The sequence below is a fragment of the Pongo abelii genome, chromosome 1 (genome assembly GCF_028885655.2).
Source record: "Pongo abelii isolate AG06213 chromosome 1, NHGRI_mPonAbe1-v2.0_pri, whole genome shotgun sequence".
Lineage (NCBI taxonomy): Eukaryota > Metazoa > Chordata > Mammalia > Primates > Hominidae > Pongo > Pongo abelii.
In genome coordinates this window covers 224,335,863-224,362,862 of record NC_071985.2, presented here as the reverse complement: position 1 = coordinate 224,362,862, position 27,000 = coordinate 224,335,863, and the positions used below count along the sequence as shown (strand labels likewise).

At 52.5% G+C, this 27,000-nt stretch overlaps 1 protein-coding gene across 2 annotated transcripts in view; it reads right to left on the bottom strand.

Annotated features, from left to right (window-relative positions):
- The window catches only part of CTNNBIP1 (catenin beta interacting protein 1), a 62,041-nt gene that overhangs the window by 16,368 nt on the left and 18,673 nt on the right, over positions 1–27,000 (bottom strand). The window contains exons 2-5 of one of the 2 annotated variants that reach the window (XM_054556720.2): positions 19,326–19,359; positions 13,535–13,619; positions 7,671–7,790; positions 6,869–6,959 (exon numbers count right to left, since the gene is read on the bottom strand). In XM_054556720.2, the coding sequence (XP_054412695.1) occupies positions 6,869–6,959; positions 7,671–7,766 (187 nt within the window). In that variant the 5' untranslated portion in view covers positions 7,767–7,790; positions 13,535–13,619; positions 19,326–19,359. The remainder of the gene's footprint in view (positions 1–6,868; positions 6,960–7,670; positions 7,791–13,534; positions 13,620–19,325; positions 19,360–27,000) is intronic. The other variant, XM_024253279.3, reaches the window with a different exon arrangement.

The window sequence follows — 27,000 nt, the reverse complement described above, 5'->3', positions numbered from 1 at the left end:
TACCTCCCGGGTTCATGCCATTCTTCTGCCTCAGCCTCCCGAGTAGCTGGGACTACAGGCGCCCGCCACCACACCGGGCAAATTTTTTGTATTTTTAGTAGAGATGGGGTTTCACCATGTTAGCCAGGATGGTCTCGATCTCCTGACCTCGTGATCTGCCCACCTTGGCCTCCCAAAGTGCTGGGATTACAGGTGTGAGCCACCGTGCCTGGCCGGACAAGGGCCTATTCTGAGGCACTGTGGGAGGATGACAGTTATGCAGGTGACTGGCCATGGGTGGCCTTTGCACAGCACCGTCAGAGGCCTGGAACTGTACTTGCTGGGCACCACCCCAGTGCAGCACTGAGGCAAGAAGAGACCCGGAGCTCTCAGAGGACCGGCACATTGGAAGGCACCTATAGGTGGAGGGCCCAGGGTAAAAATGTAGCAGAAAGTGCTCCCTATTTGTTCTGCCCCTTTCTGAAATACCTAACTGCCCAAATCATACCTGTTCCTCAAGTAAACACTGTCCTGCTTAAAAAAGCATGTGGCCGGGCTGGGCGCAGTGGCTCATGCCTATAATCCCAGCACCCTGGGAGGCCAAGGTGGGCAGATCATGTGAGGTCAGGAGTTTGAGACAAGTCTGGCCAACATGGTGAAACCCCATCCCTACTAAATATACAAAAATCAGCTGGGCATGGTGGCAGGCACCTGTAATCCCAGCTACTTGGGAGGCTGAGGCAAGAGAATTGCTTGAACCTGTGAGGTGGAGGTTGCAGTGAGCCGAGAGCACCACTGCACTCCAGCCTGGGCGACAGAGTGAGACTCTGTCTCAAAAAAAAAAAAAAAGTTTTACTGGAAATTATTTAAGAACACAGTAAAATTATCATAAGTAAAAAATGGATGTTAAAAATGGGTATTAAGGCTGGGTGCAATGGCTCATGCCTGTAATCCCAGCACTTTGGGAGGCTGAGGCAGGAGGATCATGAGGTCAGGAGATCGAGAGATTGAGACCATCCTGGCTAACAAGGTGAAACCCCGTCTCTACTAAAAAAAAATGCAAAAAATTAGCCGGGTGTGGTGGCGGGTGCCTGTAGTCCCACCTACTCGGGAGGCTGAGGCAGGAGAATGGCGTGAACCCAGGAGGTGGTGTTTGCAGTGAGCCGAGATCATGCCACTGCGCTCCAGCCTGGGTAACAGAGCGAGACTCTGTCTCAAAAAAAAAAAAAAAAAAAAAAAAAAAACGAGTATTAAAATGTTTATGGTCTCAGCCTTGTGCTACAGATGTATGCATGTTTGTGAAAGGATGACAGGAAACTTAACAAAGGGTAAGAGTGATTACAGCTATGCAGTAGGATTCAATGTTTCAAACTTTTCTGCTCTTTCTCCCTTTCCCCAATTTTTTACAATGACTATGCACAATTCTATAACTGGGAAAAAAATCACTACACATTAGAGGGAGCCACACTGACCATGAGAGAAGCCTGGACTCAGCACTCCACAGGGCCTGCTTCAGGAAGCTCTGGCCCTCCCCATTCCTGCAGCTGCCCCTTCCCAGCAGGGCGACCTTCCTGAGAAGCATTGACTTCCTCTGGTTCAAAGCCAAGTCCCTCTGGTTGCCAGGTCTGCTTAGACACCCTTGGGGACTAGAACCCACTTCATTTATTTGTCCAAACATGACAAATAATAAGATGGAAGCCACAGTTCCAAGTTCAAGGAGCTCCGAGCCCGGTCAATAGATGGATTAGGAGACAGTGTGGGTGTAGCACAGCCGAGGTGCATGCACATGTGACAGGAGGGCCTGGCCCAGGCTGCAGGGGGCAGGGGAGTAAGGTGGGGGTGAAGGCTGGTTCCTGGCGGCCAAGAGGCAAATGCAGTGGCAGAAAGGCATGAACATGGCTATTCACTATGGCCCTTTACAGTGTGAGGTCAGGTCTTGCTCACCAAGCTAAAGGGGCTGGATTTTATCCTCAAGGCAGCGGGGAGCCACTGAATGATTTTAAGTTGGGTGGAGGCTGGGCATGGTGGCTCCCACCTGTAATCCCAGCACTTTGGGAGGCCAAGGTGTGTGGATCACCTGAAGTCAGGAGTTTGAGACCAGCCTGGGCAACATGGTGAAACCCCGTCTCTAATTAGCTGCGTGTGGTGGCGGGAGCCTGTAACCCCAGCTACTCGGGAGGCTGAGGCAGGAGAATTGCTTGAACTGGGAAGGTGGGGGCTGCAGTGAGCCGAGATCACGCGACTGCACTCCAGCCTGGGTGACAGAACAAAATTCCTTCTCAAAAAAAAAAGAAGTTGAGTAGAGACCCACTAATGTCACTCTAAGCCTCCAAAAGTCTCTCCAGCTGTAGGGGTAGAGGGCAGACCTCAGGGGGCAAGATGAGAAGTCGAGATGCCAGATAGGAGTGATCTGAAGTGGTGAGACAAGAGTGAATATGGGATCAGTCCAAGAGGGGGCTCGAAACGAGGGGGAGAAAATGAAGCAGGTCCGGGGAGCCTTAGGATGGACTCAGTAACCGATTAGGTTCCTGAGGAAGAGAGGAGTCGAGGCTGAGTCCTCGGGCACTGTGTACTTGCTGGGGAAGAGAGGAGTCGAGGCTGAGTCCTCGGGCACTGTGTACTTGCTGGCATTGGTCAAGGCAGAACACAGGTGGAAAATTCACGTTGGCTGGGCATGGACGGCTGTGGTGATGCCGGCCAACAGTCAGCTGGCCATGCTCTCTGTTGAGGACACAGCAATGCGTGTGGGACAGGGAGAAGAGAGGGGGCAACCCTGGAGGAGGCCAGCGTGATTGAGGGAAGGGAGTGGGAAACAGCCGGCGAGGGGTGACGTGAAGGACAAGGGAGGGAAAAGAGGCTGTCATTGGTGATCTCAGCCCAGCAGAGGCCAGGCAGGCTGGGAACTGGGGGGCCACTGGGGCCTCTGCTGGAACCACCTGGTGAGCCCTTAAGGGGAGGCCCCCACCCCAGGGTCTCCAGCACCTGCCTGGCTCCCCACAGATACTCAACAAATGTGACTGAGGAAAGAATCGAAGGGTAGGGGGTAAAGGGGTACCCATGGCCCCCTCCCTGGGCCTCAAGTAAGGGAGCAATGCCCCAGGTACCAGACCCCTCCAGCCCTGGAGGGTAAGCATGTGCAGGGCTAAAGGTGGCGGCCAGACCCTCAGGACCAAGGTCGGGTGCTGTCCATTGGAGGGTCTGCCTCAGACCCCCTACTAGGGGAGTCCCGGGGGAGATGGAGCTTCCTCTGGCTCAGGGAACACTTAAAGCAGCCTGGAGAATTTGCTGAGAGACAGCGCCACCTAGTGGGCAGGAGGTGCACGCCAAGCCATTACCCGCAGGCTCCAGGCCTTTGGGGTTCATTATGGCAGTCCCTGCACCCTGCTCCGGCCCCTGCAGCCTGTCCCAGTCCCTGGAGACAACAATCCAGGGCTTCTGCCACCTAGGCAGTGTCTGAGCCTCTGACAGCAGGACCCTGCAGCATCAGCTGAGATTGGCTGCGATAGAGAAGGTGGGCAGGTGAGATTTTAAGAGAGATCCATTTGCCCACATGGCGCAGGCAGATGCAGGGTCCTGCCCTCACATGGGTAAGCCCACTATGGGACTGGGCTGATTGCAGTTCTGTTGTTATTGTTGTTGTGTTTGTTTGTGGTGTCGTTAGGCTAGCAAAGAAAATAAATATGCTTATGAAACTCTTCCAGACATGGCTGACCCCTCCCCTCTCCACTCCCAGTCCACAGAATTCTCAGAACCTCCTGCAGCTCAGGTGTGTGTGGCTCAGGCCCCGGCAGCCAGGTCAGAGGTATCTTTATGGAGGTAGGGGCAGTCCACAGGGCGCCCCAGCAGCAGGGAGTGACTCCCACCACCTATTCCCCAACGATTCCCTGGGGTCTTCCCTGGCTCCAACTTCAGCTCCAGGAGACCCCTCCCCGGAGAAAGAAGTAGCTGTGGACACCACCTACCCAGAAGGGCCTGGACTCCACGGCCCACACAGTTGGTCACAGCTGCCGGCTTGCTCCTACTGCTCAGCAGTTTCAGGGAAAGGTCAACAGCTAAGTGGGGTCATTGACCTTCCTCAACAACTTGGCAGAGCTCATTTTTATTCTCAACTGTGGGTTCAGCTAGGCAAGATAAAGAGTTCTCCTAAAAATTTTTTTTTAACTTTCCCTTATGACAAAGAAACAAATGTACAATGTTAAAATATTAGTTTTACAAAAATGTGTGACTTGGAAAGTTAAAGTTTCTTATATAGTCCTATCCCCTAACAATTATTATTATTATTTTTTTTTGAGACAGAGTCTAGCTCTGTTGCCCAGGCTGGAGTAAAGTGGTGTGATCTTGGCTCACCACAAGCTCCGCCTCCCAGGTTCAAGCGGTTCTCCTGCCTTAATCTCCCAAGTAGCTGGGTAGCTGGGACTACAGGCACCCGTCACCATGCCCAGCTAATTTTTGTATTTTTAGTAGAGACAGGATGTTGCCATGTTGGCCAGGCTGGTCTCGAACTCCTGGCCTCAGGTGATCTGCCCAACTTGGCCTCCCAAAGTGCTGGGATTACAGGCATGAACCACCACGCCCAGCACCCCTTGTCAAAAACAAAATTTTTGACAGCCTGGTATATATTCCACCAGCTCCTTTGTCTTTTAAAAATTTTTTAAATTTATGAGACAGAGTCTCCCTCTGTTGCCCAGGCTGGGGTACAGTGGTGTGATCATGGCTCACTGCAGCCTCAACCTCCTGGGCTCAAGCGATTCTCTCACCTCAGCCTCCCTAGTAGCTAGGACTACAGATGTGTGCCACCACAGCCAACTAGTTTTCGTATTTTTTGTAGAGAGAGGGTCTCCCTATGTTGCCCAGGCTGGTCTTGAGCTCCCGGGCTCAAGCAATCCTCTTGCCATGGCCTCTCAAATTGCTGGGATTACAGGCGTGAGGCACTGCACCCAGCTACCAGCTTTTTTTTCTATGCGCATATACAGCTTGTGTGTATGTGTGTTGTTGCTGGGTTTTTGTTTTTTTTTTTTTGAGACGGAGTCTTGCTCTGTTGCCCAGGCTGGAGTGCAGCGGTGAGATCTCGGCTCACTGCAGCCTCTGCCGCCCGAGTTTAAGCTATTCTCCTGCCTAAGCCTCCCAAGTAGCTGGGATTACACGTGCATGCTACCACGCCCAGCTAACTTTTGTATTTTTAGTAGAGATGGGGTTTTGCCACGTTGGTCAGGCTGGTCTAGAACTCCTGCCCTCAGGTGATCCACCCGCCTTGGCTTCCCAAAATGCTGGGATTACAGGTGTGAGCCACTGCACCCGGCCTGTTGCTGCTTTTTATACTGACATATGGTCCTACATTTTGATGTATCTTATTTTGATTTTTTCCCAAGAGTATTCAACTGGAGGCTTTCTTACCATCCCAGCTCAAATTCAGGTTAACTCAGTGACCAAGACTAAGTGAGAAGGAAGGTGAGTCCCCAGGGACTCAGAAGCCTGAAGGTTTCAGGCTGACATGAGTCAGAAGCCATGGTAGAGGTTGCCATGCTAGAAACCCAGATTAGCCCTGGAAGAGAAGAGACCTCACCCAAGAGATCCCAGGACGGGGCGGGAGCCGACGCCACGCAGAACAGGCTGCCGCATGATCCAGGAGGCACACCTCGGCAGACACACCCAGGCAGGTTGTGCGTGGTGAGCTGCTGTCCCAGGGAGCTGCCTGAGCCACTGCCTGGAAGGTTTCTGCTGAGTTGGGTGCACAAGCCAGGTCACACCCAGCATCAGCGCTTGGGAACACGCCCCTGTGCCAGGACAGAGCCCTAAGACATCCAGGAGAACAAGGGCTGGCTGGTGATCTAGGTCAGGCCCCGCATGCCAGCCTGAAAGCACAGCAAATGCAGCCGTCAGCACTCTGCTTTCCGGGGCCCGCTCGCGTCTGGACATGCCACAGGTTGCAATATTTCATGGCCAATCATTCCAACAAAGCATAAAGAGAATAAAAGGAAAGGACTCTATGGAGATGCTGGTCAGAATACTGGGCCTCCATGTCATGATAAGCCTTCTAGAGAAGGAGAACCTTGCTAAGCAGCCAAGGGACATGGAGCTGTCCAGTAGCCATGTGGGTTATGGGCAAGATGGCAGTAGCCATGTGGGTTATGGGCAAGATGGCAGACAGTGAAGCGCTCCTCAGCCACAGGTGTACATCCTGGGACTCCCCAGTAACCACCTGGCTGCATGACCAAGTGGCTTACTGCTCCCAAATCCCAGTTTCCTTGCCTGTTAAGTGGAAGTACTAATAATACAAATAGTAGCTACCTACAATAGAATGAAACAACGGTGCCTGCTACACAACAAACACTCACATCCTGCCTGTTACCATGCTGACTGGTTGAGGTCACCCCAAAAAGACAGAACTCCCTCAGGCACACGGAGACATCAGGCCTTTGGGGCAGTCCTCCTGGCCACAGCCAGGACCACACCAGCCACAATGTGGTCTGTGCTCAGGACAACAGTGACGGCATTCATTGTCCTAGCACACAAGGGCAGTTTCTCTCTCCTGGACAGGGTGCTGGGTGGGTAGGGGTCAGGTCAAAGTTTAAAGAAATGCAATAAACAGTCTCTGCAGTTATGAGGGCCCCCCAGACATCTCCATTTCCTGCCTCTTCCAGGCCTGAGAAAGGGATCCTGCCATTTGTCTTGTAGAGTCTTTGGCTCCCACCTGAGGAAGGAGATAGGATCAGGTGGGAGGCTCCGGAGGTTCCTGGCTCAGCTCTGTGGGTGGAGGGAGCTATAGCCCCTCCTAGTCAGCCCTGGGATCACCCATCAAAGAGGGCTGGAGCTACGCTTTCTAAGGGAACCACAAGTCGGTGCCCCTGGGACTTGTGCCACTGCCCCAGCCCCTCTGCCGCCGACTCACCCTGGTCGATGGAGTGCGGAGGCAGCTGGCTGAGCTGGCTGTTGACCACCCCTGCATAGGAGCGCAGGAACTCCTCCTCGCTGGCTGTCAGCTGCAGGGTGAGAGAGCTGTGGTGAGGGGCAGCATGCACCTGTTCCTTGAAAGGCACCTGCACCCCTAGAGGCACCGCCTAGGCCTGCTTGGTCCCTGGGTGGTGCCTCCTTCTTTGCTTCTCGGGCTTCTGTTTCTGAGATTTGACCCCTTTGCTTTCAGGGCCAGCACACCCCACTCCCACCCTCCTTAAACTTGGTCCAGGGGTCCAAAGGCTTTGCCACTCAGACTGAATCTGAGATTAGGATCTGTTCTAGTATAGGGCCAGTGGAAGACACAGGTCCTGCCCGGAAGGCTGAGGGGCAATTCCATGTCCCTCCACTCTTTTTGAGAAATACCCCTGCACACGCATGCCTGTTGCCCCCTCAGCTCCTGTCCTGACAAGTCCCTGAGCTGCCCCCTGGGAGAGAAGACTTTCGGGGTTGCGAGGGGGAGAAAAGGAAGGTCAGGGCCTTGAGACCCTCACCTGCCTGGCCCCAACCCGGCATGGAGGTGGGCAGACTACCCAGCAGTGACCCCAGAACTTGACGTGCTGGGCTCTGTGCCTAGGGGGCCGGAAGCAGCCCTAGAGCCACAGGCCCCGCGGCCCCTCCTCAGCCCGTGGCTCCGCAGGAGGCAGCTGCAGTGGCTCCACCCTCCAACAGCCCAGCAGGGCCCCTCCCTGGGAGCCCCTCCCTGGGGTCCCGCTGCCTGACATCCCACAGGCACTCACGTTTGATCCCATCTTCCGCAGCATGAGCAGCACTCGGACCTTCTGCTGAATGTACATCTCCTCCGGACTCTTCCCGGGAGCTCCCTCGCGGTTCATCCCCCTGCCCAGCTCTGGGGACTTCTGCAGAGCAAGCAACAGCATCAAAAGAGAAGAGATCAGGATGTGACATACTGGAACAATGACACCTGCTAGTGACCCTCACTCCTCTCAGGAGCCGCTTTCCACCCGCAGTCTCCCTTCTGGGAGCATGGGGCTGGTGTCGAGATGCTGGGTTCCTCTCTCACCCATGCTGGTCCCAGCAGGCTGGACTGAGCAGCTCTGTTCTCCAGCGGGCGCTGCAGGGGCTGGCCTGCCTGCTGCCTCTGTGCATGAAGCTGCTGGGTCCAGGGAAACTGAGATGACCTGGACTGCTGATTGTTTCTACCTGCGAATCACCCCAGAGCAAAGCTCCTGCTACAAGCCACAAGACACGTGGTGCATGAAGCCCCAAATGTCCCAGGTTTTCAGGAGAACTTCCACAAGGGGCAAAAAAGTGATGGGATCAGAGGCAGCTGGCTAGGGCCTTTGGCTCGACAAACCGTGAGATCAGTGCCCAGCCCCCAAACACTGAGACAGCTCCCTCGGCAAAAGCCCCTGACAAGTTTAAGAGGCCAGGGTTGTGGCTCCTGGGCTGGGCTCCAAGGGGTCCCTCGATGGAAAGACGCTGGCCCAGGGTTGCAGGGCTTGCTACCTCAGCCCTCACAAACCCACCCCACCTGTCAGAGGGTAGCTCCTGCAGGCAGCTGGGAAGGCCAGCAGTGTGTCCACATGCAGCAGGGACCTAACCTGTAGAAAGTCCCCAGGAGAGAAGTCCAGAGCCCCCTCCCTCCAGGAGGAGCTGGAGGAGAGGAAGCTGGGTATGGAGGGGCTTGGGTTACACACTGGTAACTCCTGGATGAGTCAGAAATAACGCAGCAGCTGCTGGGGTGGAGCCTTATCAGCCCTGGTGCCAAGGAACTGCGCTTGGAGAACCACGGAACCAAGCTGGCAGGCCAAGAACACTCCTCACACCATCCATCCCTCCAGGACCAGCAAACCCTGGACCAGCGCGCTTTCCCAGGCAGGGTGGCTCTCTGTGCAGAGGGCAGCCTCAGCAATGTGCCAGAGCCTGGGCAGCAGCCTCCCTGTAGGTACTTGTCAACTGCTCATTCCCCATAAGCTAATGGGGCCCTCACCCTAAAAGTGCACACAATAAGCTAATAGCAGCTGCATGCTTGATGCGGCACAGGTCTCTTTCCAGCAACTTCTGCTAAACCCCTACAGCCCAGACTCTATTACTCTGTCTGCTCCCCTTCCACCTCCTCCTGGGCTCAGAAAACGGACTAAGTGATAACTGGGAGCTAGGAAAGAGGAGTAAACTGCCTCAGGAATGGTCTCTGTTGAGAAGGACCCCCAGCCACTCCCCAGGGCCAGGGTGCATCCCAGCATGGGGAAGGCCATAACTTCCTGTGCAGCTGAGCAGGGAAGCTCTGTTCTGGGGTATCACTCCTCACACTGACCCATTCTCACTTCTTTCCACTTCACTAGATGTGGAGCACTGCCAGTCTGGAGCTGGACTCCACACAGCCTCGTGGGGTGAACCTTGCACCCCGAACCTGGGTGTGGATGATGATGCGGTCTCCACCTCTTCCGCAGTGGCCACCTGGATCTGGGTTACTATGTAACCTCCTCATGATCCCCGTACTTCCTTTCTTGTCCTTTTCTCTACACAATAGCCAGAATGATCTGATTATTGATTATTTTTTGACACAGGGTCTCCCTCTGTCACCCAGGCTGGAGTGTAGTGGTGCGATCATAGCTCACTGCACCCTCAACCTGCTGGGCTTTAGCAATCCTCCCAACTCAGCCTCCTGAGTAGCTAGGGCCACAGGTGCACATCACCACGCTTGACTAATTAAAAAACATTTTTTTGTAGAGACAGGGTCTTGCTATGTTGCCCAGGCTGGTCTCAAACTCCTGGGCTCAAGTGATCCTCCCAACTCATCCTCCCCAAAACAGATGACATCACTCCCTGCTTAAACCCACCTGAGAATGCATTTCACAATCCTTGCCAGGACCCTGCGAGGGCTCTGCTGTCAGCCCTGCCTCCCTCTCCAGCCTGTCTCTTCTTCCTCTTCCCCTTGCTCTGCCTTCCTGGCACTCGTCCATTCTAGAACATGCGGAGAAGCTCTTTCCCTCTAGCAGCCTTTGTACTGGGTGTCCCCTCAGCCAGGAACTGGCTTCTTTCCATCCTTTGTCTTGGCGTAAAAGCACCTTCCTAGGGAAGCCTTCCCTGACAGTTGCTCTGGTGCCCAGGAGTACAGTGGTATGATCAGAACTCACTGCAGCCCTGAACTCCTGGGCTTAAGCGATCCTCCTGCCTCAGCCTCCTAAGTAGCTGGGACCACAGAAGCATGCCACAACACCCTGCCACTTTTAAATTTTTTTGTAGAGGTCTTGTTATGTTGCCCAGCCAGGTGGGTCTCAAACTCCTGGTCTCAAGCAATCCTCCTGCCTTGGTCTCCCAAAATATTGGAATTAACAGGCATGAGCCACCATGCCCACCTGTCCTGATTTTCTGAAAGTGCCCTGTTGGAGAACTTGCTTATTGCCTCTGCCCACTGCCTACTGCAAGGCCAGGGCCCCCTCTGCTGTGTTCACCCCTGTCCTCCGGGAACCTAGCACTTGGCAGGCACTTAATAAACACTGCCTGCTTGGCTAAATGGAATAGTGAAACAGCCTGTGGTGTCTGAGCTTCTCCCACTCTGCAATATCCACACCCATCTAGGCCCAAATGTCATTGTGTTAAGAGACCAAGTACCTAACCCAGTCTCCCATAACCAAATTTAGCTTTTCCAAAGGACTCGCACTTTCAAAGTAGTGGGCCTTGGGCTATTGTGTTCTCCAAAGAACATCTGAAATGCTCCGTAAAGCCTTTGAGCTGGGAGTTAGGGCTTCCAAGAGTAAGAACCTTCCAATTCTGTCCTGTGCCTAAGGGCTAGTTTTCATTTGCTCTCTCCTGGTGAGAGACAGGGTGAAATACAAGGAGCTGGCCACTAGGTGTCGCCAAACACAAAAGCACCAGCGTTGCTTCCTCCCCACCCCCAGCAGGTTCTCCCAGGGCTCCAGACCACCGGGTTCAAGCCGACCAGTCCTTAGCCAATGTGGGAAGCAGATGACTCCTGCTCTGGCTCTCCCCATTCCAATCGTAGTATCACAAACCACACTCCAGCCCCGGGTCCCAGGGCAAGATCTATTTATTCATTCAGAGAGCCAGCCCTGCCCAGGGAAGGATTGGTGTCTGGTTTTTGCCGCCGCATCCACCTAGGAGCCAGTGGTCCGGGTACACAGTAGGTGCTTCCCAGAGGAGCGTCAGTTCCGTATCAAAGACTGCTTCCATCACAGACCGCCTCCATGGGGCCGGCTTTACAGAACGTTGCCCTGTCCAACAAGCCTTCTATGAACAGCTAGCACTGATAGGTGCCGCCCCGTCTTCCCGGCTGGTGCAGCCTCGCCGTCCCGGGGACACCTCACACTGGGATTCCTAGGGCTTGGGCTGCCCAGCTGTGGGCCTGCGGTGTCGTCTGCGCCTGCATTTTGGAGCCAGGCTACTCCTGCTTCAACTCACTTCCCTGCAAGAGACAGTTCTTCTCACTACAGAGAAGACCCTTGACTTGTCTTTTCTAAAAAGTGTGGTCATGGAGAATTCTTCCAGCTCTAGTTTGAGCTGATTCCACCCTCGTACCTAACAAGAGGGCACACTCAGGGCTGGATCTGGAGCAGAAATGCAGCCAGGAGCACATGTTCCCACCCTTCCCATTCCAACCCAAACAGAAACACCGTGACTGGCTTACATAATTCTCTCCTCATCTGCAGTAAGGGTGTCAGTGTGGAGCAAACTCATAATTGGAGAGAATAAATCATAATCAACCCAAACAATACAGACATTTCAGTCACGGTGTGCGACGAGTATATTAAAGTATGTCTCTCTGTTTGTTGCCTATACAAGCAAACGTGCTATTATATTTTTATCACAATTCTGACAAGCATCAGATTCATTTCACTTGAGAAATCTTATTTTCCCCTGTAGGGATCAAAAACTGGTCTCCATTAAACTATGTTTAAATTACATAAACTAAAACTGCAACTAAATTAGACACACTAATTATTCATCCAGTCCTTGAACGTGAGAACCAAAAGTAATGATAGTTCTCAATTATGGTCTCTTGGCTATTCCCATAAACATTCCAGCGTCTAAAATGGGGCGGCGCTTCCACTCCAAATCCTAAGAAAATTTCTGTTAGCTGCCCAAGTCAGAGGTGAGCCAAAAAAAGGAAAATGAGAAGAAACAGGCCAGGCACAGTGGCTCATGCCTGTAATCCCAGCACTTAGGAGGCCGAGGAGGGTGGATCACCTGAGGTTAAGAGTTTGAGACTAGCCTGGCCAACATGGTGAAACCCAGTCTCTATAAAAAATACAAAAAATTAGCTGGGCAAGGTGGCGGGCACCTGTAATCCCAGCTACTCGGAGACTGATGCAGGAGAATCGCTTGAACCTGGGAGGCGGCAGTTGCCTGGAGCCAAGATCATGCCACTGCACTCCAACCTGAGCGACAGAGCGAGACTCCATTTCAAAAAACAAAAACAAAAACAATAAAACAGAAAAGAAACAACAGGCAACTATTAACTATCCAAATGAATGGTGAGGGGACAGGTCCATGGTTATTTATTATGTAGTAGATAACCACACATTCTGCAAAAAGTGGGTGCCATCCCAGAAAATGACATCTGATTGGGGCAAATACAATGAAAAGACATTAAGGTACATACCTTCAATTTAGACACAGAGACACACTCCTGCTACACACACACACACACACACACACACACACACACACACACACCCACACACACACACACACAGTTCAGAGCTGCCTCTCTGTTGAAGGAGAGACACGTTCTCAGGGAGACACCCAAGGGCATCTGTAAGAGGCACGCTCAGATGCCACACTCCTTCCCAGCCTTTGCAGGGACCTAATCTCGACCACCATGTAATCTCCAGCTTTTAAGCAATTGATCTCACTTTAGAAGAATTAGGAGGTAGTGCAAGAGGGACCTGGAGAACAAGACTGCTGAAAGCCACATGCGGCAGTTGGAGGCTGGACGGCTGTGGCTCCCTGTATGGGTCTCTGTCTGGGAAATGCAACCCATTCTAATAAAGAGCTTTGAAAGCTGGCCTCGCTTTGACAGGCACGAGTGGCCCTGAATACAAACACAGCCACCTGCACTCCTTTTTATTTTTAAACTGGAAGCTAATGCTTTTGAACATCCACATTTATCTATGTTAGAATATTCACTTATACCCAGGGTGGTCTTGCACCTGCTAGGAAGATGTCAAGTAAGCTCAGGCGAGGCCAGGGAGCAAAGCTGCTCCTTCAGACACACGAGCTGCCTCCAGCCCCTGCACTCGTCTTTTGTTTTGTCCATTTTAAAATACATTGTGATAGATTCTAATACATTTAAAAATGTACAATTTATACTTTCATGATGTTTACATTGCAAAAAAATACAATGCCATAGAATTGGTGGTTCCTAGAGCTTATATGAAATATTATCCAGAATCTGTACATGTCTTAGCCTAAAAGAAATCAGCAGCACCCTAACTAACATTCTCCAGAAGAACCAACACATCTGGAGAAATGAGCATCATTAGTGCTCACGGTGAAAGGTAACAGATGAGCTAACTTCATGATCAGCCCTGGAGCCTGGCGTCCAAGAGGACTCCTCACCCCCCACCCCACATTACTGTATGGCCACATTACAGAGTCCTTCCCCTGGGGGCCTTACCTGCTTCTGGAAATTAACTTCAGGCAAACAGGTGCTCAACTGTGAGGGGAGGGCTGTGGCTGGGCAGAAGTAGGAAGGTGCCGCCCTGCAGAAACACAGAACATGGGTTGTGGGAGGAGTCGGGAGGGCCCAGGCAGCTGCCAGGGCTGGGCCTGGAGCACACGCCCCACGCTGAGGATGCACAACCGCTGGCGGGAAGCTCGTGGAGCCGGGCTCTGCTGCGGTCCAGAAATACCTGTGTGTCTGGCAAGCCCAGGAAACCCGCACCCACACCTCTGGATAAGTAAGGTGCTGACGGCAGCTCGGCTGGCCTGGCATTTCCGGCCGAAGCAGGTCAGTCCGCTCAACACCACACACCCTGCTCCCCTTGGCTTAGTCACCAAGTCTAATTGAGACGCTGTGTTCAGAGACACTGTGGACCAGAATGCATCACTCCAGGACAGTTGATGGCCAAGTCCCGCACCTGCACAAGAGAATGCCCCACCTACCAAATCTAACATAACAAGCAAGGCACAGGTAGCTCAGCACCCCGCAGCCTCTGTGCTCAGTGCATGTATATGTGTCTGTGTGCTTGGTGAACACCTGCAGTTGTGTACATAAACATCAGCTAACACAGACACATGCTAGAAACACACGAAAAGCACAGTCGCAGCTTGTTCACAGACCTACAGCCTAGCCACATGTCTACGTGCCCCCAATACACCTCTGGCAGGAATCTCAGAACATTGCCTTCTTTTCTTCTGCCTCCCACACAGGAGCTCATCGTTCAGGTCACCTGCACAGGTTAATGGAGCAAGAGCATGGACTGCCGAGGGGGCGGAGACACAGGAGAAGCAGGAGGTTGTGAGGGGCGCTAGGAGCCTTGCCCACCCGCTCTGGCTGCACCACCTGCTCTGCTGGGGTGCAAGACCCAGTGCCTCACATCTCCAAGGCACGTATCAATCATCCCAATAAATGGTGAGGGCACAGGTCTGTGGTTATATATTATGCGGTAGGCAACCACATGTTCTGTAAAAGGTGCGTACTTTTGCCAGGCGCGGTGGCTCACACCTGTAATCCCAGCACTTTGGGAGGCCGAGATGGGTGGATCACAAGGTCAGGCGTTCGAGACCAGCCTGGCCAACATAGTGAAACCCTGTATCTACTAAAAATACAAAAAATTAGCTGGGCGTGGTGGCAGGAGCTTGTAATTCCAGCTACTTGGGAGGCTGAGGCAGGAGAATCGGTTGAACCTGGGAGGCAGAGTTTGCAGTGAGCTGACATCGCACCACTGCACTCCAGCCTGGGGAACAGTGTGAGACTCCATCTCAAAAAAAAAAAAAGTGGGTGCTTTTACACCCACTTTTACTCCCCAGTCTTCTACTACCGCAGGGCTCTCCGCTGTCAGCCCCGTAGTGGGGGAAAGGTTGCCAGACAACACTTTGAGAAACTGGTTCTGAGAGAGATGTGGGGCCAATGACAGCTTGGAAACCCACTGTCTTCAAGGAATTCTGAAAAGAAAGTTGCTCGATGACCCAAGGGGCTGAGGAAGACATGTTTTCCAGAGAAAGCGGGATTTCAAAAGCCTCCCCTAAAGTCAGACATCGCTGTAAACCTCTGACTCTCTGTTCTGTGTGTCCCTTTAACCAGCACTGGCCCTGGGATAGGAGAGCTGTCACCCACCACTGCCACCCCCTCCACCATCAGACTAACCCTACAGGAACAGGCCATTTATAGCAATTAATTGCTCTTTTATTCCTCTAGATATCAAAGCACCAAAATACCAAGGAACCCTGGGGAACTTTCCACCCAAGTCCCCACATTCTTTCAAAAAGACATGAAAAGAGAGCCTTCCTCTACTTCCGAAGGGCTTTAATTTCTTCTACTACCATGACAGCCAATTATCATTCCTGTCTACAGAGCTCAGACCCTTCCAAGAAGCAGAGGGGAACGTTGTATTCCTGACTTCAGGGGAAGGGGTCAAAGGATAGGGACTGTCCAGGGATTCACGGACAGCTGTTCTATTTGTCATTTAATTTTTTATTTTATTTTTTGCTAACCAAACAGCAGCATATTTGTCATTTAAAAAAAAAATTATTTATTTTTTTTTTAAGTTCCGGGATACATGTGCAGAATGTGCAGGTTACACAGGTTATGTACACATGTGCCATGGCGGTTTGTGGCACCTATCAACCCGTCACCTAGGTTTTAAGATTCGCATGCATTAGGTATTTGTCTTAATGCTCTCCCTCCTCTTGCCCCCAGCCCCCCAACAGGCCCCGGTGTGTGTTGTTCCCCTCCCTGTGTCCATGTGTTCTTATTGTTCAACACCCACTTATGAGTGAGAACATATGATGTTTGGTTTTCTGTTCCTGTGTTAGTTTGCTAAGAATGATGGCTTCCAGCAAAGAACACGATCTCATTCTTTTTTATGGCTGCATAGTATTCCACAGTGTATATGTGCCACATTTTCTTAATCCAGTCTATCATTGATAGGCATTTGGGTTGGTTCCAAGTCTTTACTATTGTAAATAGTGCTGCAATAAACATAAGTGTGCATGTGTCTTTATAGTGGAATGATTTATAATCCTTTGGGTATATACCCAGTAATGGGATTGCTGGGTCAAGTGGTATTTCTGGTTCTAGATCCTTGAGGAATCGCCACACTGTCTTCCACAATGGTTGAACTAATTCACACTACTACCAACAGTGTGAAAGCGTTCCTATTTCTCCACAGCCTCGCCAGCATCTATTGTTTCCTGACGTTTTAATAATCACCTATATTTGTCATTTTTATAGTCAGGTCAATGTTCTCAGTTTACAGAGGAAGAAACTGAAGCTCAAAGTCCCTGGACCCCAGGGCCCATCCATGTAAGACAGTAAGCACGCTCCAATAACTGGATTCAGTTTTCAGTTCTGCTCTGTCACTGATTGGTTGTACACCGCGAGGCCAGTGACTGCTCTTCTGTGCACTTCATTTCACCACCTGTAGAAAGGAGATAGATCGTGACCTCTATCACGTCTTCCCTCAGTGGAGGTGAGACTAGGGCTGGCTTCCCGGGCCTGAGGGCTGGACAGTCACACAGGGCCTGCATTCAGGAGGGCCCCATGCTTGGTTTACTGTTCTACTCTCACCATCTTGAAATTCTTTTTTTTTTTCTTTTGAGAGAGAGGGTCTTGCTCTGTTGCTCCAGCTGGAGTACAGTGGTGCAATCACGGCTCACTGCAGCCTCGAACTCCCTGGCTCAAGCAATCCACCCACCTCAGCCTCCTGCATGGCTGAACCACAGGCACGCACCACCATACCCGGCTAATTTTTATATTTTTTGTAGCGACAGGTTCTCATTATGTTGCCCAGGGTGGTCTTGAACTCCTGGGCTCAAACAATCCTTCCACCTCCACCTCTCATTACAGGCATGAGCCACCACACCCAGCCTTGAAATTTTTTTTTTTTTTTTTGAGAATGGAGTTTCGCTCTTATTGCCCAGGCTGGAGTGTAATGGCATGATCTCAGCTCACTGCAACCTCCGCCTCCCAGGCTCAAGCGATTCTCTCGCCTCAGCCTCCCGAGTAGCTGGAATTACAGGTGCCCGCCACCACACCCAGCTATTTTTTGTATTTTAAGTAGAGACAGATTTCACCATGTTGGCCAGGCTAGTTTCAAACTCCTGACCTCAGGTGATCTGCCCGCCTCAGTCTCCCAAAGTGCTGGGATTATAGGCGTGAGCCACCACGCTGGGCCCTGGCCTTGAAATTTTTAATAATTTCTGAACAAAGGGGCTTGCACTGAGCCCTGCAAATGATACAGCTGGTCCAGGATGAGGAAAAGAAGGTCACAATGCTTCTCAAACTGCCAAAGGTTCCACAACCTTAAGTAGACACTAAATGGACTCAAGAAGGATTTACTGAAACTTTTTTAGGTATGCACAGCCCTGAACCAGGCTTGGGGAGCACAAGGTACAGAACTGGGGCCGTGACACTGAGCCTGCATTCCAGGAGTTGACTGAGTGGCTGAGGAAACTACACAACACAAGGCAAAGAGAAAACCACACAAATAATACATGATAATGAGCCAAAAAGATATGTTAGATCGAGACACAAACCCTCCTAGAGTGCCAACCACATATCATGTACTGTGCCAAGCATCTGCCCCTGAGGAAAGAAGACCCAGGGCCTTAAGCCAGCATAGGAAGTGGCAGAGCAAAGGGGTGTAGTAAGCTCTGCAGGAAGGCAGGGGAGAGGCTGGCTGCCAATGGCTCCAGGGAGAAGTCACTGGAGCTGGGCCTTGAAGGATGAACAGGAGTTTGCTGGTAGAGAGAAAGGGGAAGGCACAAGACACAGAAATTCAGCGAACAATTACTGAGCATCTATTCTACGGCAGGCATTGAGAATACACAGGTGAGCAAAACAGCCGTGGCTCACATGTGATGAGAGGCTTCCAATGAGCAGGGGGAGACAGACACCAGTCAAGTCACCCAGATCAATGATCTCAGACACTGAGACAAAGAACATGAAGGTTAAGTTTGAGTCGCCTCGGGGATGTGCGGCTGGGAGCCTGGAGGAGGAGGAGGAGTTGGTAGGGGTGGCATACACGTAGGAAGGCCCTGAAACAGGAAGAGTTGTGGCTTAGGCCAAGCTAGAGCTGGACCACAGGGGCACTCAGGGGGAGGGGAAGAGGTGTTTCAGCAGAAGGAAGTCAAGCCTCAGCTTGAAAAGACCACTGTGGCCAAGGCGCAGAGAAGAGGCTGGGGTGGAGCAGCGGGAAGCAGGAGAGGAGGGGGAGCAACCAGGCAGGGGCTTGGTTGGGTAGAGAAGGGCCAGGAAGAGTGTAAGAGTGGGGCTGTGGCTGTGGCTGTGGGGAGAGGCCTGGCACATGTCCAGGGTGAGGCCCCAAAGGACAGGCTGGACAGCTGGGACTGAGAAGCCCATGGAGGCGCAAAAGCAGAGGAATGGCACAAGTGCATGTGCCCTTGGGATCCAGTCAGCACTACGGTGAACATTTGCAGAGTGTTCCAGGGCCAGAATCGAAACACGGTGACAAGCTAGTTCCGGGAAACATCAGGGGCACTTCTGGGGGCTACTTGGCCTGGAGTGAGAATGGGGGGCCTCAGGAAGAAAACACGTGCAAGCATGGGTGGGGCAGCCGCAGGGCAGGCGGCGCCTTCTGTGGACACACAGAGCCAGAGCAGTCAGGAACAGCGGGTGCCTGGGTGGCAGCAGTGGGACAGCGCAGGAGGGTAGGTCAGGGACCGGGGGAGCCTCTCTCTGGCAGGAAGTCCAACCTGCCAAGCGGAGGGCATCGGGCCCTGGTCAGGAGATGACTTGGGCAGAGTGGTCTCCCAGGAAGACTGGAGTCTGGGTGGATTCATGTGAAGCCCTGTGTGAGATGTGTGGAAGGGCAGGTGGGGCACCACAGGCAGGACCTCATGAGGCCCAGGTGCAGGGCAGAGAGGGAGCAAGAACAGTGAGAGCTGCTCCCGAGAGGCAGGAACCAGTGGGTTTTCTACGAAAGAGGCAGAGCAGGACAGGGGAGAGGTCCACCTACCCCATCCCATGTCTATCAGGCCCCACAGGCTCCTGTCCCCATCACAGCCCTCACTAAGCATGGGACTGCCCCCCATGCACATGCTTCAACAGGACAGGGGCTCCTTCAATAGCTGTAATAACCCCATGCCAGCCTGATCCAGCACCTGGTGTGTGGCATGGCAGGCCCGCAAGGAAAGCAGGGAGAATGAGCGGCTTCTGCTCTTCTTCCTCTGCCTAGAGACCCTTTCCCTCCCTCCTCATGGTCCTCCTGGAACTCAGTACTCACCCAGTGCTGTCACCGTTGTCAAGTCTGTCGGTCCCTGCAAGAGGGAGAAGAGGGGCAGAATCTTGCCTGTCCTTTCCCGGGTGCCCTGGCCCCCACTTGCTCTGCCTGAGAGCTGTGCTCAGCCTCAGGTGAGTCTTAACCTCGGCTTTGCCTCCTCCAGGTGGGTTGGCTGACTTAACGGTGCGGGAGGAGCTCAGGGGAGGTCACCACCCAAACAGTCAAGGAGGAAGAAGGTGGGGGAAGGGAAGTCTGAAGATGCTGTGGGCAGGAGGGAGGGAATCCATGGGGAAGGAGGGAGGAGGAGGGCAAGGAGCAGAGGAAGGGGACAGTGAGGCAGAGGCACAGAAAAGGCTCCCGTGGAAGGGGGAGGGCACCTGGGCCAGCAGATTGCCTGTGGCTGGGCCTGTAGGCAGAGCCGGGGTGCAAGGGACCCAACAGCTGCTGGGCAGTGAGCGGGGGCGAGGGTACTGGGCCAGAGGGGAGGACCAGCTAAGCTCAGTTAAGTGGATGCCCTTTCCTGGCAATGGCTCCAGGCACGCTCCCCAGCCCACAGCAGGGAGGTAGAGATCAGCCAGCAGCCAGCCAGGCTTTCACCGGGGCCATGGCAGCCCTTGGGTCAGAGGAGTCTGGGGAGGAAGAGAGCACCATTGTAGACCCCACAGCTCAAGGGAGGAGGGAAGACAGCCAGGCCTTAATCCCCGAGGGCTGCCCAGCCCCAGGCCTCCCAACAGAAATCAGGATCTGAAAGGAAGACTCAAGCTGCCCAGAGCCACCCAGACCCACAGGCAAAGCTTCTATCTAGTAGGTCACGTCCAGGACAAGGTGTGGGAGCCAAGGGCACCTGGTCACCAGTTCAGAGTCAGCTGCCCAAGGAACCCTGAGGAAGAGGAAGGTGCTGTCATGGGAGGATGAGGAGCATTTGCTATGAATTGGAACACATCAGAGAAAAATCAGCCCCAAATGCCTATGTGCATCCTAGAGAGAGGGGAGGGCAGACAATAAAACACGAGTGACGGGGAAATCCTTAGCACACAGGAAAAAGATAGGGGCTGGGGCCAACCCGCGGGTGAGCGGGAACAGGAGTGTGGGGGTGGGCAGCGGGCCCTTCCCGAGCAAAGACGGGAAGACGGTGAGGGAGGGAGTCTGGGAGCACAGCTGGACAGAGGCCCTATGGTGGGGGCACAGGGGCGGCTGGTGGCCAGCACTGGGGTGGGGCTGCGGTGGAACAGGCCCAGGCAGAGGAGGGGACAGGGCCTGTGTCACAAGGGCAGCCAGGAACTGGGAGCAGAGGAATGGCTGGTCTGACTCGGGGTCCAGCAGGACCACCTGACTGTTGAATGGAGACAGGCCCAGGGCCAGAGCAGAGGCCGTGGCAGGAATCCAGGCAGATCTGCTGGTGTCTCAGGTGAGGGGGCAGCAGCAGAGGGTGAGGGTTCAAGGCAGCCAGCTGGGGACTCGTGGCACAGGCAGACAACAGGATCACCAAGGAGCGCACTGTGGGGTGTGGGGGCAATGGTGGCAGCTCCCGGGTTTTCAGGCTAAGTGGCTGAAGGTCGACATTCCTATCAATTGAGATGGGGGGAAGCAAGTGGAACAATTTTGGGGGACAATCACGAGCTTAATTTTAGACTTTAAGAGGCTTTTCTGTCTCTGAGCTTTTGTTTCCTTTTCTGTAGAAAGGGGGTGATAACAGCACCTACCTCGAGGGCAGGTTGTGAAAATGAGATAACATACAAAGAAAGCACTTGAAGCCTGGGCACATAATGAGACTCCGTCTCTACAAAAAATACAAAAGTTAGCTAGGTGTGGTGGCGTGCACTTGCAGTTACAGTTATTCCAGAGGCTGAGGTGGAAGGATCGCTTGAGCCTGGAAAATCAAGGCTGCAGTGAGCAGTGATCATGCCACTAAACTCCAGCCTAGGTGACAGGGTAAGACCCTGTCTCTAAAAAAAAAAAAAAAAAAAAAAAGGTGAGGTGGCTCACGCCTGTAATCCCATAATCCCAGCACTTTGGGAGGCCAAGGCGGGCGGATCACCTGAGGTTGGGAGTTCGAGACCAGCCTGACCAACATGGAGAAACCCTGTCTCTACTAAAAATACAAAATTAGCCGGGTGTGGTAGTGCATGCCTGTACTTGGGAGGCTGAGGCAGGAGAATTGCTTGAATCTGGGAGGCAGAGGTTGTGGTGAGCCAAGATTGTGCCATTGCACTCCAGCCTGGGCAACAAGAGTGAAACTCCATCTCAAGAAAAAAAAAAAAAAAGCACTTGGCCCAGTGAGTGCCTGGTATACAGCAGAGGCTCAATAAATTCTAGTTACTATACTAATAAGATAAGAAAATGACATAGAGCATGTAAGTAAATGCTTTTTGTTACAGGATGGGGGATGGGAGTAAAAATAAACAGTAAGAATTCAAAGGCTTTTAATACCCTCAGCTTCTCATCTCTTCTCTCCCAGCTGCCCATCAGTCCCCAGCTGGCTCAGAGGAATGATAAGGGACAGAGAGCCAGGAGGGGACCTTGCTTCCACAGTCTGAGCGCTGCCCCGAATCACTGGGAACACTTCTCAGCAGGGTGCCGCTGACATTGCAGACTGGGTGCGTTTCTGCTGGAGGGCCGTCTGCACATTGCAGAAGCTGAGAGGCATTCCTGGACTCCACCCACTAGATGCCAGTAGCAGCCCCCCTCCAGTTGTGACAATCAAATATGTCTTCTGACGTTGCCGTGTGTCCCGCAGGGGACAAAATCGCCAGGTCCAGAGCACTGCTTTAAAGAAGTAGCTGACACGTACTCTGGCTTACTCTGTGCCTTGTACCATTCGCAACTCTCAGGTAAGTGAATCATTCAGTCTTCGCCACACACGTCCCTACAGGGCTTTACAAATGAGCATGCCATGGTGCACAAAGGTGACATAACTCACCTGTCATCGCCCAGCTAGTCCATATCGGAGCAGGATGGAACCCAGATTGTCCAAGGTCTCAACCACTCTGCCCTGTTACTCTCCAGTATACAAGTACCTGGGTAAAAAGTCACTCTGAGCCAGCGAGGGGGACGGGGAGCAGAGGCCTGCCACGCAGCTCCTGCTAGAGTCCCACACAAGATAGCACCTCAGGTCCTCTAGCAACATCAAAAAAAGGAGTGCCAGAGGGAATTTCCACACGCTCCACTCTCAGTAATTAAACTACAACAATCTCCCGGACTCTCAGGCCTCAGGAGCAACCGCCTTAATTAATAAATTCCACTTTGCAGCCTCCTCCATCCAGAGCCACGCTCGGTATTCCAGAACCGTACTCCACCAGCACAGCTAGGACAAAACAGGCCTCCTAGTGAGGCACGGCATTTGCAAGCCACAGCCCCATTCTTAGGGGATAAGCCTGGGATGGGGAATGTCTTGAGGTCACCAACCCCAATTCAAACCTGATGCAAAGCTCCTTCCTGCTCCCTGAAGCCAGGTGATGCTACCGAAGAACAATAATTACTGTTGTCACCACAGCATTTTCTAAGCCCAGGCACGAGTGGCAGAGTCAGTCAGCCCTCAACAAGCCTGCAAGGTAGGAATTATTCCCATTTTATGGATGACAAAACTGAGGCTCAGAGAAGGTAAGTAACCTGCCTGAGGCCATGGAGTAATAAGTGGTAAGCCTGGATCCAAGGCCATGCTTTCCCTCTCTCCTAACAGCCCCTTCTGGCTCAGGAGTTGACAGACGCATTATCCATTTTAACTGAAATTAAAAGAAAACTCTGGGCCAGGCACGGTGGCTCACGCCTGTAACCCCAGCACTTTGGAAGGTGGAGGCGGGCAGATCAGGAGGTCAAGAGATCGCCAACATAGTAAAACCCTGTCTCTACTAAAATTACAAAAATTAGCTGGGCATGGTGGCGCACGCCTGTAGTCCCAGCTACTCAGGAGGCTGAGGCAAGAGAATTGCTTGAACCCAGGAGGCAGAGGTTGCAAGTGAGCTGAGATCTCGCCACGGCACTCCAACCTGGCGATAGAGCAAGACTCCATCTCAAGAAAAAGAAAAAGAAAAAGAAAAATCCACCTTACAAGAAAAAGAAAAACAGCTAGAGTCCAACCCACTGCCAATCAGAGATAAATTAGAAAATAAGATAAGGCTTACAATTATTATATACCAACACAAATTAATTAATTATTTTTGAGACGGAGTCTTGCACTGTCACCCAGGCTGGAGTGCAGTGGTGCGATTTCGGCTCACTGCAACCTCCGCCTCCCAGGTTCAAGCAATTATCCTGCCTCAGCCTCCCAATAGCTGGGATTACAGGCGCCTGCCACCACACCCAGCTAATTTTTGTATTCTTAGTAACAACCGGGTTTCACCATGTTGGCTAGGCTGGTCTTGAAATCCTCAAGTGATCCACCTGCCTCAGCCTCCCAAAGTGCTGGGATTACGGGCATGAGCCACCACGCCCGGCTAATTAATTTTTAAAAAGAAAATATGGCCTGGGCGCGGTGGCTCATGCCTGTAATCCCAACGCTTTGGGAGGCTGAGGTGGGAGTATCACTTGAGGCCAGGACTTTGAGACCAGCCTGGGCAACACGGTGAAACCCCATCTCTACAAAAAATAAAAAATAAAAAAATTTTAAAAGCTGGGCATGGTGGCCGGGCGCGGTGGCTCATGCCTGTAATCCCAGCACTTTGGGAGGCCGAGGCGCACGGATCACCTGAGGTCAGGAGTTCAAGACCAGCCTGGCCAACATGGTGAAACCCCGTCTCTACTAAAAAATACCAAAAATTAGCTGGGGGTGAGGCTGAGGCAGGAGAATCACTTGAGCCCAGGAGGCAGAGATTGCAGCGAGCCGAGATCGCACCACTGCACTCTAGCCTGGGTGACAGAGCAAGACTCTGTCTCAAAAAAAAAAAAAAATTAAGAAATGGTAATGTAAAGCGATGGGGAGAGGTCCTGCATCTGTCTACACACAGTGCCATCTGCATCGCATCCCAGACCACCCCATGTTAGCCACAGCTAGCCCTCCTCCAGTGGGGGCAGCCATGAAGCCCAAATGCAGGAGGACCCTTTCCTCTCTGGCTACAGGTCTGCTGCCGTGGGAGTGATTCTGGAATTCTCAACAGTTTTCCCTCTGCACACTCCGAGATCAGAGTAGCCCGCCTGTCCCCTTCACAGCAGTGCCGCGCACGCTGTTCCAGGTCCAGAGCTCTCTGATGAAGGCCCTTTCGGAAGGTTCTGGGAGCATTTAAATCAAATCCACCTGACCTGATTCAATACAGCCCCGCAATGGCCAGAATGCAATGCTGCATCCAGCTGAGCCGCCTACCTACCGCAGGAAAGGTACTGACACGGCAACCAGGCTGGGAGGATGGTGCCTGGAACCACTGGGGCATCCTCCTTTCTATGAAGGGGCTCCTGTTCAGAGCAAGCTCTGCAGGCCACCAGCAGGCATGCCACACACACCAAAGTGCTCCAGCACAGGCATAAACCTGCCTGGAGACAGCTTCCCCAGGACCTGCACGCTGGACAGGAAGCAAAAAGAAAGGGCTCCTTCTGTCCCTCCCACGCACTGAGGCAGGCGGTCGGATCCAAGCTTACCCTCATATTCCCTCTACAGCCATGGCTCTCAATGGGGGCGATTCTGCCCCACGGCAGAAATGTGGCAATATCTAGAGACATTTTTGATTGTCACGACTAGTAGGGTCCTGCTGGGTAGAGGCCAGGATCAGTGCCCACCACCATATCCAGCCCCACATCTGGAGAGCTAAGAGTGAGAAGCCCTACTAGGGGGCCGTCTCGGAGCTGCTGATTGCACCAGGCTCCCTCTACATCTCTGGGCCTCTGCATCTGCTATGCTTTCCACCTAGAACTTCCTTCCCTCCCTGATTCCTAAGACCAAACCTCACGGATGTTCTCTCCTCTACAACACCTTCTCTGGGCTGCCTCGAGGCCTGTGTCTGCACATCCACCTGCATTTCCTCTTCCCGCATCACCGCCCCAACACTGTACCTGGATATCTGAGAAATGTTCACGACCAGACTGGAAGCTCTTTGAGGACAGACCAGGGGTGGTTTTAAGGCCTTTATAGGCCCCAGGGAACCTTATTCTCAGAAACATACTAAAACAAACCCACATCTCTTATTAAATGTAATCCTCACGTAACTCACAAGAGTAGAGGGAGTGATCTATTTTTTTTCCCACATGGTCAATATTTTTGTGGACCCTAGAAAAACTTGTAAGGCTCTGTGCTGAAGAATCTGGACAGGTGAGACACCACTGCTAGCCACAACTGGGGCTCCTCGAGTGGTGAAGTGAATGGGAACCATGAAGGAAGTGCCCCCCAGCCTTTGCATGTCCTCACTTCAGATAATCCTAACACACCAAGGAGCTGGAGGAACCTGCATGTTCTTATAACTGGATTGGCATGAGGCATCTGTTTACATCTTCTGGTTTAAAATATTTATCCTTGTGATTCTGGCCCAGATCTCGCTGTCTCTCCAGTCCTGAATTGAGTGAAACCCACCTTTTTACAGAGAGGAAAGAGTATCTGGCAGGCCTGCTCTCTTGCAATTCAGCTGAAAACAATGCAAACAGGAAGGCATGTGGAGCCTGAGGAAGTTTCCTTGGCTGCCCCAGAACACTCAGGATCCTGGGCTATGTCCTCAGGCTCTACCATTCTAACCAAGGGGACATGCTGGTGGAGGTTTTCTCTCTGCACAGTGGGGGGACAAGGACAGAAGAAAAGAAAGGCATCTTTCGGCTTAATTTTAAAAGAGGTTCTTTTTTCTTCCCAGAGAACAGCTGGAGCCCTGGAACCTGGCAGTCAGAGCCTGAGACCTGAAGTCAAGAACCAGCACGCCTACAAAATCCAGCCATGGATCTTCCTTTAATTCAGTCTGACTCACCTTCAGCCTCTGGCAGGTTCCAGAGGGGTTACTAATGCAGAATCCAGAGCCTTCGTCTATTTATAAGCCGATGGAAGGGCTGGAATCCTAGCTCTTGCATGGGTACAAGCGCCCCCTCACTCCTGGGTATGAGGTCTCCCAGGCCTGACCGACCTTCCCCATGGGCTGTGCACCTGGCAGGAAGCTTCCAGAGCAAAGGCATCAAAAGATCCTCTGTGTAAACTGGAGGTAGAGGAACGCTTTTTCTCTCCTGGGACACCAGAGAGGTCCCCAGCAAGCTGACTAAGTCCCCAAAAGGCAAATTAATTTGCATTTCTGTCAGGAAGGGACCACTTCCAGACCTAGTAATTCCAGGGATGGAGCCTGGCCCAGAGGCTCTGGAGAGCGTGGGTCACCTCCAGAGAGTGCGATCAGACTGGAAATTTTGACCTATGGAAGCTCCATCAATCCCGCTGTCAAAAGCTATGCCAGCTCTTTGCAGAGTCACAGCTTAAAATTTTAATCACATTAGGAAATTTAAAAGTACTTCAATGAGAAAGGGGGAAACTGACACGGTGCTATTTTTGGCAGGGGTGGGGGGCACTCACATTTCTCCACAAGGTACATAAGGTCCCTTCACTCTGAACCACACTGACATGTTCACGCCACCCCATTCCCACAAGGACAAGCCTCATCCTCAGAGGCAGGCCTGGGCATGGCCTGGCCCTCCCATTGCCTGAGGGTCACCCAGACCTTCTCAACAGGCACCTCTCTCTCCAGCTCTTCTCCCCTTGCCCCATTCCCTTCATAGCTTTCCCTCATTA